The 20,522-nt window shown below is 39.8% G+C and overlaps 2 protein-coding genes across 2 annotated transcripts in view; one reads left to right on the forward strand and one right to left on the reverse strand.

Moving 5' to 3' along the window:
• Positions 1-20,522, forward strand: part of MTFR1 (mitochondrial fission regulator 1) — a 200,036-nt gene that overhangs the window by 161,879 nt on the left and 17,635 nt on the right. The window lies entirely within an intron of this gene.
• Positions 1,433-20,092, reverse strand: CRH (corticotropin releasing hormone). The gene is made up of 2 exons (XM_083361149.1): positions 20,077-20,092; positions 1,433-2,321 (listed from the first exon to the last, which is right to left on the reverse strand). The coding sequence occupies exon 2, from the start codon at positions 2,301-2,303 to the stop codon at positions 1,725-1,727; it is 579 nt and encodes a 192-aa protein (XP_083217275.1). The 5' UTR covers positions 2,304-2,321; positions 20,077-20,092; the 3' UTR covers positions 1,433-1,724.

Consider the following 20,522-nt stretch of genomic DNA (forward strand, 5'->3'; position numbering starts at 1 on the left):
TTTTACATGGTTTTAAAGGTAGATCTAAGAATATATCTTTCTTTAATTATCCGAGGTGAGAGCAAACATTGCTTGTATTCCTGTAATGCCAAAATATACTGAAAGAAAGGGGGGGAAACACTGCAGCTTGAATAATATATTTCACCTGGAAATCCACCTTTTGGTTGGATTTGTGGTGAATTAATTGAGTTAACTGGAACAGGGCACCTGGGGAATTGCCTGGGGAAAGAATAGACAGATGAATACACCAAATGGCAGTTTTGCACAGGCTTACTCTGGAGTAGTGTAAGCTGCAAATAATTCCTTGAAACATAAAGCAGGATCAATAACCTCACTCCTTCCATTTCTGTCCTATCAATTCCAGTTAGCACAGCCCGTTGTCACAGTTTGGACCTGCTGACTTTCCAAAGACTCAGAGGCTAGCAGGTTGCTTGCCTTTATGCAGGGAAGCTCAGAACCCAGAGTTAAGGACAGGCAAGGCAAAAATGAGAGCTTTCGCTTGGGGTTCATTTTGTTAAACCTGGAACCTTTATCCTTTTACCCAAAATCTATGGAGCTCATTGCACCTGTCCAATGCAGCTCCCCATTTTTAATTGCTTGTATCTGAGCTAAGCTCGACTTGATATCCTAACAGGTGTCAGGCAATTTAAAAATTGAGATCATCCTCTAATCCAGCAGCTCCCAACCTTTTCTATACCCCGCACCGCTAGAACGCTTCTGATATATTCTCGTAATTTTGAAAACCCAAGTTTTTGCACCCCCTGAAATATTGTCTCGCACCCCCAGGGGGGTGCAAGCACCCCTGGTTGGGAACCCCTGCTCTAATCAGATGGGCTGATTCATATCTCCCATCGTCCTCAGCTATCTTTGGTCAATGGGACTTGTAGTCTTTTGTTCCCTGTTGGGCACCAGTTTGGACAATTATATCTCCCCTCCTCATGCCCTTCTCCTTTTCAACATCATTTCTTCCCTACAGGCAAATTGAACCCTTGGCTATATGGGTGCGCAACCATTTTGCCCACACTGGGATTCTGTGCGTGTGAGTGTGTTTTTCTACCCCATATTCCACCGTTAATCCATTTAATAGCCCCACCCCACCCCATTGATGAAGACTTTTCCTTCAACTCTTCATCACCATCAAAGATCTCCAACCCTCCTTTTTTTCTGAAATCTGACGTACCGGCAGGCAAGGAAGTGTATGCAAGCCAACGTTCCTTTGCAGCTTTTATTAAAAATATAGAGAGATATTATATATAGATAGGTATTAAACGTTCTCTTACACGACCAAGTTGACCGAGCGCTGGAAATATGTTTTATTTGTGGAAAGAAATGTTTACAAAGAAAAGACAAAGAAGAGTGAAATCGAAATAGCTGAGTACAGAGAGGCTCCGGCCCCCTTTCCCGCCCACCAACCCCAGAAGACGCTTCTCGTCCTTCGCCTGCTTCGGATGGCCAGACCAACGGACCCCACCCCTCCTGAAAGGCCTAGCCTGAATCTCGCCTAGGACAGGACGGGTGAGAAGGAAAAAAAAGAAGTTACAAACGACGACACTTGGGTAAGACGCCGGACATGCTATGCAAGGCTACTTCGAGAAAGCTTTCGAATGAAAAGAACGAGGAGGGAAGGGGGACGGCGCGAGGGAACGGTGTAAGTAGATCTAGGTCTACGCGGGGTGGGCTAACTGGAGGAGCTCTTTGGTCGGGGCCAGGCAAAGGAGAGCGCTTCATTTCCCGATGATTTCCATCAGTTTCCTGTTGCTGTGAGCCTGCTGCGCCAACTGCTCCGCTCTGGCCATCTCCAAGACTTCTCGGAGGAGATGGAAAGTCAGATCCAAGGAGATCGGCGGCTCCTCGGATCGTTTCTCCTTCTCCGTGGCCTCTAGGTGGGCGCCGTCGTCTTCGCCGTCCCAGGAGTCGGTGGCGCCTTCTAACGAGCGTTCTTGGAAGCGCTGCAGCTGCTGCAGCTGTTGAACAACGGCTCGGAAAAAGTTGCCCGCGGACGCGGACGTAGCTAGGTGGCTGCTGCTGGTGCTCGTGCTGGTAGTGGAGGAGAAGGATCCGCCGGCGGCAGCAGCGGCGGCGGCAGCGGGGTTCTTGCGAAGGCTGCCCAAGCGCAGGAAATATTCTTCTCCCATGCGGAGCAATATGGGAAGCGATTGGGGTTGTTCTTGGAAATCTAGCTGCTGCAGAGCGCTACTGGCGGCGGGAGCGGCCGGGCCACTCTTGCTGAGGGTTCTGCACTCATGGCAGGGCTGGAGAGCAACCAATAAGATCCCGGTGGAGACAAGCAGCTGGATCTTCATGATTCAGGACGGCCAGATCTGAAAATGTAACAGGAGGGATGGTGGGAAAAGGCACAACTGTCTATCAAAGAACTGGGGAGTTTTGATGTCCGTGCAATTTACTGTCCGAGGTGCTGAAATCTTTCGAGCAACCCTCGCGAAGACTCTTAAAGAACCGAGAACACCATCGGACTTATTCCCGGAACGATCAACCCAACTCGAACCATCTTTTTCTCGAACTTAAGCGTGAGAAGGACTTGCATTCTTTCGCTGGGTGAAAGAGCTGCCTGAAACCAATCCACTCTTCCTTATTAAAGGTCAGAATAAACGGAGTAGTACTTGATTTATACAGCTAAAATCGCTATATTGGGGGCTTCCTATAAATCAGCACGCTTAATCTTTTAAAACGATGCTTTCTCCCCCCCCCTCCTCCTGCTTTATCATCGCAATTATGACATGATCTCAGGATGACTTATGTTTCTTAGATCATAGTACATACTTCCAACACAATCCACAAACATGCACACACATACACAGACTTCCTGAGAAAAGTTTGCAACCTGTGCTTATATCTCTTTCCTCCCTACCTTAAGAGGTATCGGTGGAGTAGTCTGGGAGAAGTAGAGTCAGTCAGTGGTCGGTGCCCACTTTTTCTCTTTCCTTCTTGGGATGTGTACCTAACGTCTCCTGCCTGTCCTGGTGATCCGCTGGTGTCCTAATCAGAGTCTGGCTGTGTGATTTTTATAGGTTAGACCCTGTTCTGGAATCACGCAGCCCTCGCCTAATAAGCTGACGCTTCCTTGACAGCTCGCTTGCGTGCCCCGATCCACTGCTGAATCAATCATGGGGGCCGCTCCATAGCAGCGGTGGGCAACGTCCTGCAATCCCAACCCCAAGTCTCACATCCAATTATAACAAGAGATATTTATTGCTTCGTTAGTGACGTCAGCAAAGCCTGTGGTGGGGAATATCAGCAGGACACTCTTTCCCATTGACAAAAACTCTTGAATGAAGAGTTCCCAAACTGGAGGGGGGGGGAGAGGACAGAACAGAACATCAGCAAGCACCACCTCCTACTATCCCCGGTCAAGATGGTCAAAACTTTCCACTTTGTTTGTTCTAAGGAAATGATAACTCAAGGAAATCAAAGCACTGGAATCACACTTCTTTAAGGGTAACAAGTCGTTCCTAGCAGAACTTCTCAAAGTAAGTCTGGTTTATTGCCAACAGTCATTCTTTCTACTTTCCTCATTTGGAGGGAAGAGTATCCACAGAATTTCTAATATTCAAGGGCATAAATAACACATCTTAAAAATTGAGTGACCTTTTCACTGGGTTTTGTTATTGGTATAGGAAAAGAATTCAAACGAAAAACTGAAACCAGGGAAACCTGGTTTACCTGATTGTAAAGCAAGCATATGCAGCACACCTTTCTCTCCTGCTTTGTTTCTAATAGTGGGCGGGGTGGGGCTGGTGAGGAGGGTGGATATGGCAAAGAGTGATAAAGTATTCTCTTAAAATAGATCATGAAGTTGACAAGTTTGCCAATCCTCAACTTGTTTCTTTCAGAGCATTAAATCCCATGAATTACAACTGAACTTTCCCTGCTGAATAACTTGGAATGTGACATGAAAGAATTCCAAAGACATTATATGGAGGTGAAAGTCCAGCTGGCTAGCTGAAACACACACAAAGGGGAAGAAGGGAGAAATGGGGAGGGGTTTTCTTTTGCTATTGCTACTGTGCTATACTTCCATACACAGTAGATCCAGTCTTTAAAATGTGATGTGCTGTTGGCCTTATTGGAGTTAGACCTGATGGTCTTTTCTTCCTTTCTAGCACCTGACAATCTCGTATACAGTATAGAGCTGAATCTACATAGGGCCATCCAAGCTGTTCTTTCTACACTTCTGATAGCCTGAGATCGTTTCAAGGTGTAGAACAAAATGATCACAGGCTTTTATCTCTGGCATGCAGGTAAACAGTAATGCTGGGGATAATCCTACCTCAAATTTCCTTTGATCTGGGTGACTTGATATAGCTGAATGTCCCTTTTAATTTTATTGGCCCCTCCCTTTGCCTGCTTGTGTCTGTAAAGTTAATTCTTCTTCAAGGACACTTTAAGTCCTATTGACTTCATAGGTAAAGGTAAAGGTTCCCCCGCATATGCGTGCTAGTCGTTTCCGACTCTAGGGGCCGGTGCTCATCTCCATTTCAAAGCCGAAGAGCCAGCGCTTGTCCAAGGACGTCTCTGTGGCCGGCATGACTAGACGCCAAAGGCGCACAGAACGTTGTTACCTTCCCACCGTAGTGGTCCCTATTTTTCTACTTGCATTTTTACGTGCTTTCGAACTGCTAGGTTGGCAGAAGCTGGGACGAGTAACAGGTGCTCACTCTGTTATGCGGCACTCGGGATTTGACCCACCAAACTGCCCACCATCTGATCGACAAGCTCAGCGTCCTAACCTACTGAGCAACCGCGTCCCTTATTGACTTCATAGGGGCAACCAAATAATTTTCTTGTTACCAATAAAGGAGAATATTTGTAGCTCAGGGTTGAAATGAGGAGTCTTTGGTGTTCTCTGAACTTGCTTGTTTTCTTGCAAACATTTCATAGCCCAATGAATAGGTAAGGAAACATCTGCAAAAAAACAAGCAAACTCAGAGAACATCAAGAACCCCTGAGTTTTCTTGTTAGGAATGTACGTGGAGTTAGGAATCAAATTGATCTGAATTAGTTCTTTAGTTTTTAAATTGTATTTACATTGGATTCTATGTCACCCTTACCATTTCTGTCCTTAGTCTTATAAGCATAAAATAGTTTGAACACAAAACAATTAGCATTGTTTTCCTCAGTGCAACCCAAAAGCTTCAATATCAGAAATGAAGCACACACACACACACTATACTGTTTTTTTTCTTTTCTCACCCCCAATCTGTGACACTTGAATTGAACTTGGACCCCAGAACAGTTGCTGTTGTGAATGCCATCACCAATCCATCTGGTTTCCTTTATAGCAAGGACTGAACTGCAGTTAAAAGCACTTTTTAATTCTCTATTCTCCAGTTGCTCTGAGCCCAAGTTAAGAAGTTGGGTTGTGGATGTATTTCCTTCCCTATGTCTGATAAATGGGAGGGGACAGGAAGGAAGGAGGGAGAAGGGGGGAGAGGGAAGGGGAAAGAGGGGAAAGGAGGGGTCAGGAAAGGAGAGGAAGAAGAGCTTGAAACAGAGAGGAGGGGAAAAGGAGGGGAGAGGAGAAGAGAAGAGAGAAGGGGAGGGGGATGAGAGGGGAAGGGAGGGAAGAGAAGAGGGGAGGGGAGGAAGAGTGGAGGGGCAGTGAGGGAAAAGAAGAGGAGGGAGAAGGGGAGGGGAAGACAGGAGTGGATAATAAAGTAGAAAGAAGGGGAAGGAAATGGGATAGAGGAGGAGAGGGGAGGGGAGGGAAGATGAAAAGAGGAGAGAAGGAAAATCTCTTGTAAGGAGGAGAGGGGAGGAGAGGGGAGGAGAGGGGAGAGGAGAATCTCTTGAAATGAGAGAGGAGAGGAGAGGAGAGGAGAGGAGAGGAGAGGAGAGGAGAGGAGAGGAGAGGAGAGGAGAGGAGAGGAGAGGAGAGACTGGATCATCACAAACCATGTGGACTGTCTTTTTGGATATAGACAGGAGGAGTTGGAATTAATACTAATGGATGATGTGGACAGTTTGATAATGAGATAATTGATATTGCATAAGAAACTGTTTTGATGAAACATTCAGAATTACATAGTTCTCCAATTTAAAGGGGAACTTTGTTCATCTTGTTGGTGGACAGGAAAGAACAACTTTTTTCTGGGAATAATAATTTGAATTGTTCTTGTTGTTTCTAGTCTAGTCTTCCAACCAGATTTTCTACTTCAGGTGGCAAAATGACTTACATACAGCTAGTGCTCAGTTAATGCCACAGTTGGGACCAGCAACTCCATTGTAAAGTAATGTGGTCATTAAGTGAAACATCAAATGATCATGATGTACTTACATCAGTTCCTCTGCAGTCATAAAGCAAATCATTTGTAGTTGTTAAGTGAGACATCACATGATTGCAACTTGTAGTTTTACTGCTGACTTTTCCATTGACTCTGCTTGTCAGAAGCTGACTGTGAAACTTGCACACGTGATCACATGACCACAGGATGCTGCAATGGTCATAAACTCATCCTATTTGCAAAAGCTCCAAATTGTGATGACGTAACTATAAGTACACTGCAACTGTCTAATGTCTGAACACTGGTCATAAAGTTACTATTTCAGCACTGTTGCAATTTCAAACTGTCTCTAAATAGGGCAGCTTTTAACTGAGGATTGTATATACTTTGATTTGGGGGGGTGTTTATGTGAGCTAGCAAATGTGTTGATCTAACAGTGTTACTGAAGTCCTCCACATGGTTCTCCTTTCTAAGGTGTAGTTGGCATCATTAAGGAGAACATTTTGGTTATATTTCAAATGTCCCCAAGAATTGACAACTCTTCTCAAAGTGGTAGGTTAATATTTTTAAAGATACAAATAAAAATCTGGACACTTAATTATTAGGCTATTTTGCTCTTTTATTAGTTATTTTCTCCCTCTCGTATATGTTTCATAAGGGGGAGTCCCTTATGAAATATTTTCCATGATTTTCCACCATCTGTGGACTGAGTTATCTCTTATCAGATGGTTGCCAAGGTTACAGCTCGTGCTCCTATCTCCCAGGATATTCCCACATATCATCAAAGCTTCAGAGGGCCTTGGATGATGTGGATTATTTGGGCCTTTTCGGTCAAATTTTAAGATGGATTATAGTACCGATTAGTTGCATTTCTGCATGTTATAAAGCGGATGTCAGGGTTCCGACAGATGAACTGTTTAAAGTACTTCAAGGCATTGTTTACCTTAAAGAATCTTTAATCAAGTTGCATAGCATTGGCACCTACATGGTAAAGCCGAAATCTGAATTCTCCTCCCCCAAGCATATAGAATTAAAGCACAGTTCCCTCCTCCAATTAACAGTCATAAATCACATTCTCCAATTAGTTTGAAGGCAAACTTTTTCCCCTTCCTCCAAACCCCCATTGCTTATCATCTCTTATTTCAAACAGCCTTGAAAAATGTTCTGCAGCTGTATTATTATGTCTAACTAATCCTCATACACATTCTTCCTTCCCCACAGCATCATCTAATTCTAACTCTAAAAGTAACACACAGGTTATAGAGAAAATGGCTGCATCTTCATATATTGTCAAAGCAAGAACATCCAATGTTAGCAGCATTGACAGTGGGCTTGGGATGGGGATAGTGTGATCGCCCTGGCCCTCCTGGATCTTTCAGTAGCTTTCAATATTATTAACCATAACATCCTTCTAGAGTGGTTCAGGATTGGGAGTGGGGGAATGTTGTTTTCCAGTAGTTCTGCTCCTTCCTTTGTGGCACATTCCATTTGGTCTTGGTGAGACTGATAAGACCTTCCGTAGGCCCATCTTTTAAGAGGTGCATCAAGACTCGGGTCTCTCAGCTCACCAATTTAACATCTACAGGATGTTTCTGGGGAGGTCCCTCCACACCATGGCATGTGATATCATCCATATGAGAATGATGTTCAGCTATACATCTCCATCCCAGGTGGAGCAGATGATGCCATTTCAATGATTATCCAGTGCCTGGAGGCTGTGAAGGCCTGCATATGAAGGAACCAACTATGACTCAACTCTGGAAAGACAGAATGGCTTTGAGTTCAAATTAAGAATGATAAATTTGGAAACATTCAAACTGAATGGAAATTCCAATTGGACTGGTAATCTCACATTTATTGGATTATCAAGAGATCAACGTCACATTGGAATGATGTACATTTATTTGTGCATTACTTTTGATTATATTTTATAATAAGAAATGTACTTACCAATTGGATAAGTCACAAAGCAATTAGCCTTCCCTACCCCAATGTACCCAAGTGAATTAGCCCTTTGTCTTTTTAAAATATTATCTAAATGTTGCTTACTTGGATCAATGCTTAAACACTAAAAAAGCAGCTAGGCAAAGCAGCAATTATTCAGAGCATGTTTGGAGTCTAGGAAAGAAGACAGGTGAAATAATTGCGAAAATCTAGACCGGAAATAAACAGCTAGTTAAATCAAAAAAGTGTCTTGTTGGTGAATGATTACCATACTAAATATAATCAGGCAAGAACTGGTCTTTAATTAGAAATATATTGAAGTGTTATAAGAAGAATGCCTACACTTAACCAAGATAATTCCATAACCATTACATACAATTTAATTTATTTAAAATTTGTCAGTTTATGGGAATCAACTGTCTAAGGTGTGCTGCCTTTACCAATAATGTTGATCTTTTCCTTAAAGAATATACACTTTATAACACAGTAATTGCCAGCTATTGTTTAGGTTTCATGTACACAAATGCCATTGGGATAAACATGTTGCCTCCAAATGTTGTTAGATTGAAACTCCCATTATCACATCCCATTGCCTATGCTGGACAGCAATATCTGGAGAGTTACATATTACTTAAGTAAGACACATAAAGATGTCACTTTATAAAGTAGCTCATAAGTTGAAAACATTCAAATGAATTCATTTAGACAAATTAAGCACTCTTATAACTTGGTTTGGATTCATATTTTCTGTTCTGAAAATCTAACTGACCCTGATTATCTTTTGATGTGGGCCTTGTTCACTTAAGTGTGTGAATTAGGTCATCGGGAGAGGGTTAAGAATGTCATACAAAGTCAATTAAAGTTACCCAGCCACAGGTTTGACAGTCAGATTTTAAAAAATACTTTCTATTTTGGCATGGAAGAGATTAGATATATATTCAAATATATTGTGGAAATGAATTCTATAGGCCCTCCTCTTCAATCATTATTTTTTCATCTTTGCCAGTCCCAAAGGAGGTTGAAAAGGAGACCAAATTACTAGGGTAAGAAAGGGGTTTTTTTGCTTTAGAGGGAAGAATCAGACTTGTGTACGATAATATGTTTGAGATTTTAGCAGATTTCCCTATGAGAATTGCCCAACTGTGCTGGAACTTCACAATGAACTCTGGGAATTCTGAAATTATAAACCCACCCATAGAGAATTATTTCTCAACCCCAGCACGCTGATAGGGAATTCTGAGAGCTGAAGTTCACACTTACTGAAGTTGGTAAAAGTTGAGAAATACTGCCCAGGGCACTGAACTGTGGAAATCTATCAGATTAAATACCTCAAAAGAGAAGTGAGTGTTGACCTATTTGTATCTAAAGTATCTAATATAGTTAAAATCTTATTGTAAGATTTAGGAATTTAGGAATTTGCTTTAGGAAATCTTAGGAAAAAGGATTTCTAAGTTCCAGATCTGCTGGTAAGGCCTAGCAAATGAAAGCAGTTCGTATTCACTGTCAAATGCCTAAACCTTCCAACACCAGAATCACAATTTTTATTGACTCTCAGCCAGGCCATAATACCCATGACACTATTTGTCTTTTCCAAGCATTAATTTCTTTAACAATATTCTTATTTATCAGTTTGTCATACAAGAAACACAGTTTGCTCATTATAGATGTATAGAATCAGGCTGTGGTTATTCAGAACTCAGCTTTAGTTACTTAATATTAAATTTCCTTAGCATTATGATTGCAGTCACCATTAAGTTAACTTAGCAAAGAAGTAAGGACAGTATTAATGACACCTTTGCATTTCATATCCATAATGTTAAAAAACAAAAAGCAAAAAAATGACATAGCAACAGCCAATACAAACACATTCAATTATCTCAGTCACAGCAATGTTTATCCCAGTCCTGAATAAAAACCTTTCTCACAAGATGCTACTGGGGAAGGGGGGGTGTTGAAGGGGATAGCATGAAAAGAGAATTTCTGCCTGGTGAAGTAATAAGGGATTTCTCACACACACAGTCTGAAGATCACATCACAAAAGGAAAGGATTAAATTCCTCTGCACAACTAATGCAATCTCAAGATTGTAATAAATACTGCTGGCATTTTAAAAATACTGCAGTTAAATGCATTTTATGTCAAGCATTCCTTAATTTTTCTAAAGTTGTCAGCCTTGGATTTCTACAAGCTCTATGGCAACAGAAGAAAATTTGACTTTCTCCCACTACTTTGGGTTCTCCCAAGTTATCTTCTGTTGCTATTGTTCAGTTGCTAAGTCATGTGCAACTCTCTGTGACCCCATGGAGCACAGCACGCCAGGTCACCCTATTCTCCACTGTCTTCCCAAAGTCATGTTCACTGAATCAATGACACTATCTAATCATCCCCTTCTCCTTTTTGACTTCAATTTTTCCCAACATCAGGGTCTTTTCCAATTAGTCCCCTCTTCTCATTTGGTAGTCAGAGTATTTGAGCTTCGGCTTCAGCATCTGTCCTTCCAAAGAACAGTCAGGGTTTATTTCCTTTAGGATTGACTGATTAGTGAGCCAAAGAATTGAGGCCTTTGAACTATGGTGCTGGAGAAGACTCCTGCAAGTCCCTTGGACTGCAAGGCGATCAAACCGATCAGTCCTAGAGGAGGTCAACCCTGACTGCTCTTTAGAAGACCAGATCCTGAAGTTGAAACTCAAATACTTTGGCCACCTAATGAGAAGGAAGGACTCACTGGAGAAGAGCCTAATGCTGGGAAAGGTTGAGGGCAAGAGAAGAAGGGGACGACAGAGAATGAGGTGGCTGACTGGAGTCACTGAAGCAGTAGGCGTGAGCTTAGATGGACTCCAGAAGTTGGTAGAGGACAGGAAGGCCTGGAGGAACATTGTCCATGGGGTCACGATGGGTCGGACACGACTTCGCAACTAACAACACCAACTGATTAGTTATCTTCTACTTGGTATATTCCTGATACCAGATAAGAATGGGAACTTTTAAAAATACAGTGGGCTCTCTCCATAGGAAAAAGTGATCCTATTCTTCCACTTCCATGCTATTTTCATGATGGAGTTAATTGTTCATACAGAATATTTCTCTCCAATTGTCCTTATATTTGGTGTTTTTCATCATGATCTCATTTACTGTGAATTGGAACACCACTGAGATTCCAGGTACAGTATAAGTTGCCATCCAATTTGCTATTAAATAACTTGATTGCCTTAAATTAATACTAACACTGTCACTGATGAAGTGTTCATGTGCTTTCTTGACTTGTACTAATTCAGTCTTGCTGTGATTAAGGCAGAGGTTGGCTCCAGATCCATCTCTGTCCATTAGTAGGATTTTTCTTCCTAAGACTCTCTGCTTCTTAAGTCATGTAAACATATTTCAGAATCAAATAATGCCTAAATATTATGGTTGTCTAAAATTTGAACTTACAATCTTTTTCTTGATCATATATGTTGTACTGCATAACAGAACTAAACATAAAGTATATATTGTAGTATCATATAATACCCAATAGTGCAATCCTAAATCAAAAATATATTAGCTAGGGAGCATGATGCAATTATCACTTCACAGACAAAAATAATAGCTAGATAATAGGAAGATAACCCCATAGATCTGCTCAGCTGGACAAAATATAACAGTAGGGGAGCTGGAAAAAAAGTTGAAAGGTGGAAGCAATAGGAAAAAAACCTATGAATATAAGCTCCCTCCACATTAGTAACTTGCCCACATTGGTAGTACAAAGCTAAAGCCAGCCCGAATTTTCAACACATTGGCCACATTCATATAAAGCAGACATGTCAAACCTGCAACATCACATGACGTCGCGCATGTATCGGGACAGTTTTGCCATTGCTGGTAATGGGGTGGGCGCAGCTTCCAGATTACTTGTATATAGTTAAGAAAAAAATGGGTCTGTTTTCATATAATTTTAAAATATAGCCAAAATGTTCTATTAAAAAAATAATCACTTAGAGCTGGTCATGAGTGAAAAAGCCTATAAGCTTAAATAAATTTATAGGTAAAGGTAAAGGTTCCCCCGCACATGCGTGCTAGTCGTTTCCGACTTTAGGGGCCGGTGCTCATCTCCGTTTCAAAGCTGAAGAGCCAGCGCTTGTCCAAGGATGTCTCCGTGGTCATGTGGCCGGCATGACTAGACGCCGAAGGTGCACGGAATGCTGTTACCTTCCCACTGGAGTGGTCCCTATTTTTCTACTTGCATTTTTATGTGCTTTCGAACTGCTAGGTTGGCAGAAGCTGGGACGAGTAGCAGGTGCTCACTCTGCTACGCGGCACTCGGGATTCGACCCGCCAAACTGCCGACCTTCTGATCGACAAGCTCAGCGTCCTAACCCACTGAGCCACCATGTCCCTATATTTATTATATTATATTATATTATATTATATTATATTATATTATATTATATTATATTATATTATATTATATTATATTATATTATATTATATTATTATATTATATTATATTATAATATTATATTATATTATTATATTATATTATTATATTATATTATATTATATTATATTATATTATATTATATTATATTATATTATATTATATTATATTATATTATACTATACTATACTATACTATACTATACTATACTATACTATACTATACTATACTATACTATACTATATTATATTATATTATATTATATTATATTATATTATATTATATTATATTATATTATTATACTATATTATACCATATAGTATAATATTTTACTAACAATTAATCAACTGCAACTCTAAATATAATTTTTATCACCCTCTTCACACTATTTCCTGGGCAAAATGTCAAAAAGCTGCCAATGCTGCTTCAATCAGCCTAATATCACCTTGGCTAGTCATAGGCCAGTTTGAGATTGGCTATTCTAAGATGGCCCTCTCATAGTCCCAAGCTCAAATATAAACTTGAATATTCTGGTGAAATATGGGATGAGGAAGCATGGAATCAGGCATCAAGAAACTAATCCTCAGGCTGCAAAGAAAACATCTGAATCATATGAGAGTGAAATTCCACTTCCCAAGCCATGCTGGTCCTCTGTCCTTCATTATTGCTGTTGCACTGTTTAGCGTAGCGTATCTTCTGCTGTCTTTCAGAGTAACAAAGGGAAAACACACATCCCCATCTTAGGAATTATTCATAGCATGGAGCCAAATGGAAGATAGGAATAGGACTGCTTTGAGCTAGAATTAATTTTACAATACTTTTATTACTGATATTGTATTTATGTGTATGATATGTACACAGGGTTGATTGATTGATTGATCTATATACCAGATCACATATCTCCACTTATATCCTTATGTTGCAAAAGAGAGAAAACTCCTTTTTCAGAAGCCATGCTGGTTCAGCAAATCTTGTTTCTCTCATTTCACTTAGAATAGTTTAAAAATTTAATTCAGTGATGCTTTCTTCCAGTTAAAACTCAACAATGGAGGATTGTGCTTATAATGTGCTTGGTTTCTCCTTAGATTTTGTTTGTTTTGTATTGGACATAGTATTGAGCTCATTCACTTGAGATAATAGTAGAAATAATATTGAAGTATAAGCAGGGCTTTTTTTCTCATAGAACGCTCAGAACAGCGTTCCGGAACCTATTTTTTGCACACAAAAAAAACCAAAAAAAAAACCAGCTCCCTTATTGGTTTTCCTAAGCCTATTGCAGGGCTAGCAATCTTGGCTCTTTTTTATGACTCGTGGACTTCAACTCCCAGAAATCCTGAGCCAGCCATGCTGAGGGGAAAGGGAGAGGTTTCCAAGCTGAGCCATGCTGGCTCAGGAATTGTGGGAGTTTTATTTTTATTTTTATTCCATTTATATCCCGCCCTTCTCCGAAGACTCAGGGCGGCTTACAAGCTTAGCAGTAGCCTTCATCCTATGTATATGCCTGCTTATTAGTTGAAGTCCATGAGTCATAAAAGAGCCTGCACTAGAGGAGGACATTAAAATTATTTACAGGATTACTTCTTTAGGAACTAAACTTTTAGAATATAAAACAGCTAATTCAGAAAAGCCAACAGGAAAGAACCTCACATTTTTCATCTGCTTCTGTCTTTTGGAAGGTAAAATTAGATAACAAAATAATCTATTTCTTACGTTAACATCTCTGCAATGAAATCAAAGGTAACAGGAAAAAATGAGAAACATTTTTCTCAATGTAATATGTCTAATTTAGCTGATTCTAGAAAAAAATAGTATCTTTTGTACACTCTTGAAAACTATTTTGAATCTAAACAATTCTTAAGAATGAAATATTCTTAATTTGGACTTTACTTTTACTGTTTGGACTGTTGTGTGTTTTGAAAAATAGATTATTTAGAATTAGTTATGTTGCACTTCAGTCTTTAAACAATTAACCTAGTATATACATAACAATATATGATGTTTTCCCTGGTGAGCTTAACATCAATAACAACATTTATTAAAAAGGCTAAAATAATTTCTGGGGGTATTATCTGTATAGTAAAATTTTGGACAAGCAGTGATCATGTTACATATGTGCATAAGCGTAGTCAGTAGCATATGCCTTTTTAAAAATATCAAACATGGAAAGAAACAAAAATAAGTCCAAAATATCTGTATTACATCTAGAAATGCCAACTTTGCAACCAATATTTCTCATCCATAACTATGGCACCCTAAGGATACCTGCATACATGCAAATGTTTCTCTGGGATCAGTAACGCAACAGGGATTGCTTTTTCCTTCCAGTAACATATACCTAAAACCAGTTTATTGCATTTGGCAATTGTACTAAAAAAAATCTCATTCATTTAATTTGAAATCAAGTGAAAAATTGATTAAAATTATTTTATTAAAACAAATTAATGGCAATTCTTTTATAAAAAGTTGCCTCAAACAAAATGAGTTTGACATGCTTGCTCTAGATAGTTGAATGCTGTTGTGATTCAGGGTCAGCCTGTGGGTTCGGCAGTTGGGTCAGACGACTCAGAGGAGGAGGGGGGTGTTGAAGAGCTTGCTGATGAGAGCCCTCAGCCAGGCCCCTCCCACCTGGTCACGACGGAGACCCAGCTGTGTGAGCTTGACAGCGTGGATGAAGATGACCCACAGCTGGCCCTGTTCAAGGACGCCCAACGCAGGAGGCAGTCAATCAGGAGTAAACAGAGGAAGGCAATGGGGCACCTCGGAAGGAGGCAGAGAGAAGCCACGCCCTGAACTGTATAAAAGGGGAATGCGTGGGAGGGCTGGTTTGCTGAGGGCAACCGCTTGAATAGTTCCGGTTTTCATAGTTCCTGTTTCATGGTTGGTGTCTTGTTTTGCTCTGTTTTATGTTAATAAATTTGGCAGGCTTAATTCCAGCCTCTTGCCGTTTGTAAAGGGGTTGTCCCTGCCTTTTCTGCAGGGCCGGTAGCAGGCTGGTACAGAACAAATGCTGCAAAATAAATTCTAGACCAGGCCTGTACATGCAGCCTACCAAGCACCCTTGGACAGAGCACAGACTTTTTTTTTAAGTAATAAAATCACCACCACTGCCCTGAAAGTCATGTTGCCTAGTGCCTCCATGGCTTACCATGACCACAAGCTACAACACTGTAGATGCTCCTCTAGTCACCAAATCATTGATTCGCCCACCAGCATTCCTTTGCAGACCACAAAGATTTTTAATTTATCAGTGTGGGCCTTTCCTTTCTACAAGATAATAATAATAATAATAATAATAATAATAATAATAATAATAATAATAATAATAATAATAATAATAAGAAGAAGAAGAAGAAGAAGAAGAAGAAGAAGAAGAAGAAGAAGAAGTTGGAAGGGACCTTGGAGGTCATCTAGTCCAACCCCCTGCTCAGGCAGGAAACCCTATACTATTTCAGACAAATGGCTGGCCAGTCTCTTCTTAAAAACTTCCAGTGTTGGAGCATTCACCACTTCTGGAGGCAGGTTGTTCCACTGGTTAGTTGTTCTAACTGTCAGGAAATTTCTCCTTAGTTCTAGGATGCTTCTCTCCTTGACTAGTTTCCATCCATTGCTTCTTGTCTTGCTTTCAGGTGCTTTGGAGAATAGCTTGACTCCCTCTTCTTTGTGGCAACCCCTGAGATATTGGAACACTGCTATCATGTCACCTCTCACCCTTCTCTTCATTAAACTACACATACCCAATTCCAGCAACCGTTCCCTATATGTTTTAGCCTCCAGTCCCCCAATCATCTTTGTTGCTCTTCTCTGTACTCTTTCTAGAGTCTCAACATCTTTTTTACATCGTGGTGACCAAAACTGGATGCAATATTCCAGGTGTGGCCTTACCAAGGCATTGTAAAGTGGCATTAGTACTTCACGTGATCTTGATTCTATCCCTCTGTTAATGCAGCCTAGCACTGTGTTGGCTTTTTTGGTAGCTGCAGCACACTACTGGCTTATATTTACCGGTAAGTGATTGTCCACTAGGACTCTGAGATCTCTCTCACAGTTACTACTATTGAGCAAGGTACCACCTATACTATACCTGTGCATTTGATTTTTCCTGCCTAAATGTAGAACCTTACTTTTTTCACCATTGAATTTCATTTTGTTAGATAGTGCCCAGTGTTCGTGTCTGTCCAGATCCTCCTGTATCTTAAGCCTATCTTCTGGAGTATTGGCTATTCCTGCCAGCTTGGTGTTGTCTGCAAATTTGATGAGTTCCCCATCTATCCCCTCATTCAAATCGTTGATAAAGATGTTGAAGAGCTGCACAGACCTCTTCTAGATTTTCCTCTTGCCTTTCCGAGTTAACTCTTTGGTCTGTCATTGAGCAAGAATTGACTTTGTAGGGAAGCATATTATCATTTGATGTATATTTAACATATGTTCTACCTTTATTTACCAATTATATAATATTTGTATGCAATCCACATGGCGAGTTTTGGGGAAACTTACAATAGAAAAAATATATTTTTAAAATCATAAGATTAAAACATCGCCTGGCCCGCACAACTTCCATTGCACGCATTGCACAGCCCCGCCATATAGAGTGGGCTCTGCTGCTCCCACAGCAGCAGCCGCGCCGGCTCCGGCCCCAGGGAGGGGAGCCCGCCACCAACACCCTTCACACCTGTGACTGCAGCAGCACTGCCCCCCACCCCCACCCCCCGCCTCCTGCGCCCGCCAAGATGAGAGTTCCGGCACCTTTTTTTTTTAGAAAAAAAGCACTGAGTATAAGAATTCAATAAATAAATACACTGTAAACAGAATTTTTTAATCTTTAGATTGACAGCCTCAGAACTGTTCTGTCTGATTAAATACTGAAACTGGTTAGTTTAAAAATGGTTATGTGATTATTTAATATTTTCCATTATGAAGACTGATGGAATTATTCCATTTCTCTGTCTACCTGTTCTCCTTTAGCAGCCTTTTGACTCATTTGATATTTGGCAATCCAGCCAGTCTCATAACTATCTTCCTGCTTTGCATTTGTACTGTAATGTTCTATATGCTATTGAGAAGTATGTTTCTATATGAGCTCTCTCCCAATAAATTGAAATATACACACAATAAGAAATATATTTTCACTGATTGTAATTTAGTCACATACTCTTCAATCCATTCTTCACCTCTTGTCAGTTTTGTCAGAATTAGTTTGAGTTTCCTCATTTAGCTAAATCTTATATTTTTATCTACATTGTGTCACTTTTGAAGGAATCATATGTAAAAATAAAATACATAATTACTTTGAGCTGAATGTTAATTAGCAAAGATTTCTTCCTCTTTTCTTAATTTCCCAAAGATTTTTCTTGCAACTCTTAATTCCAGTTCCTAATTTATATGCATGCATACATGCATCCATCCATCCATACCTCCTCAAGCATTTTCTCCCATAGTTTATATTTACATTTGAATCCCTCTCTAAACTCAGTTCAAGATGAGTTTGTCTATTCAAGGCTGACAGAATTTCAACCAAAAACCTCTTGTGTATCTATCCCAATGGGTTAAAGAGCGTCTTGTTCTTAAATGCCTTATTATCAATGCTTCGTTAGAAACTATGTCACAGATTATGTCAATCTGGACTACTCTTTCTTGCCAAAAAGTAAAGACTTTCAAGCTGTGCATTTCTTACCTTTAACTTTCCAATCTGTTTTTGGAATCTCAATCAGTTCTTTAAGGAATGCAAATGAAACTTCTCCATTTAGCCCTGTAACAAGCTACTGGGAAATTCACTTGCATAATCTCTGCCTGTTCGTGCATGTATTGTAATAATAATTAGCACTAAAAGAATAGGAAACTTATAGATATATTTTCAAAGACACATAGATCTTCCTGGCCTTTCAATCAATTATCTCCAAAATAATCAGTAACATAAATCTAATTAGATTAGAGTTGATATATGTCAGTGGTTTGAGTTTGTAAGTGGATCCTACATCATCAGTTATAGATTCAGTGTACCATGATTTGTCAAACAAACCAACATTGGTTAATTATATGTAATATTAAGTGTACTCTGTGGTTATAAGTGTAGGTTCACAGTACATTTAATACCATATTGGTCTATCAAACTCTTATGGAATCTGTCCCATAGATAAATTTTGTGCTTTGTAAATATGTCCTTTCTTTGCGTTTTAAAGCTCCTTCCATAATTAAATGATAATCATTCTTATTACTATCCTTATTACTGCTGATACAAGCCTTTCTGATACATTTTAGCAAATCTGTTTATTGTTTTTAGAAGTTATATATAGTACATAGAACATATACTCTCTCTAACCCCCCCCATCCCCACCCACTATTTCTCCAGCAGCACCCAATTTTATTTTGCTACATAAGGTCAAGAAGTAACTTATTAAATGCCTACCACTAATGCAGTCTTAAAAGAATGGCTCATTATTGTTATAGGATGCATGTAGGTAACACCTGAAAGAAGCCTTAGCATCTACATAATGGCAACCATAATAAGTTATCTCCTGGGCTTGTGGTAGAGCAAAATCACTATAATGTTTCTCTATATGTATGGTGACTTAATGCTTGCTTTTAAGCATGCATAACTATGTTTGGATGCTGTGGGTATATTATCTTGTGTTTACAGTAGCCATAGGAATCAGACGATGTATCCTCAGTGTTGAATTATTTTCCTATTGCTGTCCATGCCCTTTCCCCCAATTAACACCCACTCTCAGCTCCTGCTTACTTTTTGCTTGGAGGACTGAGGGTCAACAGCTTTTTTTTCTTTTTCTTTCTTTCTTTCTTTCTTTGCTTAATGTTTTACCTTATGAGGCAAATAGCAAGTTAGAAAAGTGATTTTTATCAGAGAAATCATCTGGAATAAATGTCAACTCCTTTCCTTCAGGCTTTGTCCATGTTATTATTCCCTTTATGCTGGAATGCTCTGAATGCATTGGAATTCTATTCACATCCTACTTTTTCTCCTGCATCGCATATAATTTGGCCCAAATTAATCATCAAAGTCTTGAAACGCTACCAGAAAAGCAGCTTATTTTCCATCCTATCTGAATTCTTTTCAAAGAACACTTAAAATGAATGTGTGTTGACATGCTCTTTCCTCCCTTCCTATCCTACATTTCCAAGGCATGAGCAAAAAGGAAAAGGAAGACAGATATTTGAGGGCTTCTAAAGCTTCTAGCATTCTCTGCATTCGTGAATAGAATCAGGTTGACAATTTTTTCCCCACCCTCCATTTTTAATTGCCATACTCCAAGTCAGTGAGTCTGGATGTTCCTAAGAACAAAGTTTCCAGATGCAGGGACTATTTTAACTCAGCCAGAAATCTCTTTTCACTGGCTGACTTGAAACAGCATTAACAGTACTGTTAAAGAAAAACAGTAAGATGATCAGATTTGCAAAGTCATGTCCCATATTACCACGTCATCAAATTATCAAGGGTTTATTTCACACCAAAGCCAGAATGTACCTTCAAAAGTACTTTCATCTGGAAATGTTCTATGGCCAGGACAATCAATGACAGGAGAGACTGTAATGCAGATGGTGAGGTGCATGTATTTCAGCAAAAAAAGATTCGCCCAAGTTGATTTCAAAAGAATTCTGGTACCAGTAAAATGAACCAACCTGTCTGGAAACAGAAGAGAGATGCCACTTGACAAAGCCTGGGGTAATCATTGGATTGGTATAAAGTTTCATGAATTCACTTACATAGAGGTCTTTAATCCTGGATTTTATTCTGGAAACGATTTTCAATTGTTTGTTGACCTGTATTATGTATTAACTGTTACCGGAATTGAATATCACATTAAACTATCATGAAGTTTGTTTGGTTTGATCCTGTATACCGCATTAAACCAGTCATTGTGATTTGAACAGCATGTGTTATGATTACCATGTTATACAAACTCATCTGAT

Source organism: Vipera ursinii (genome assembly GCF_947247035.1).
Source record: "Vipera ursinii genome assembly, chromosome: 3".
Lineage (NCBI taxonomy): Eukaryota > Metazoa > Chordata > Lepidosauria > Squamata > Viperidae > Vipera > Vipera ursinii.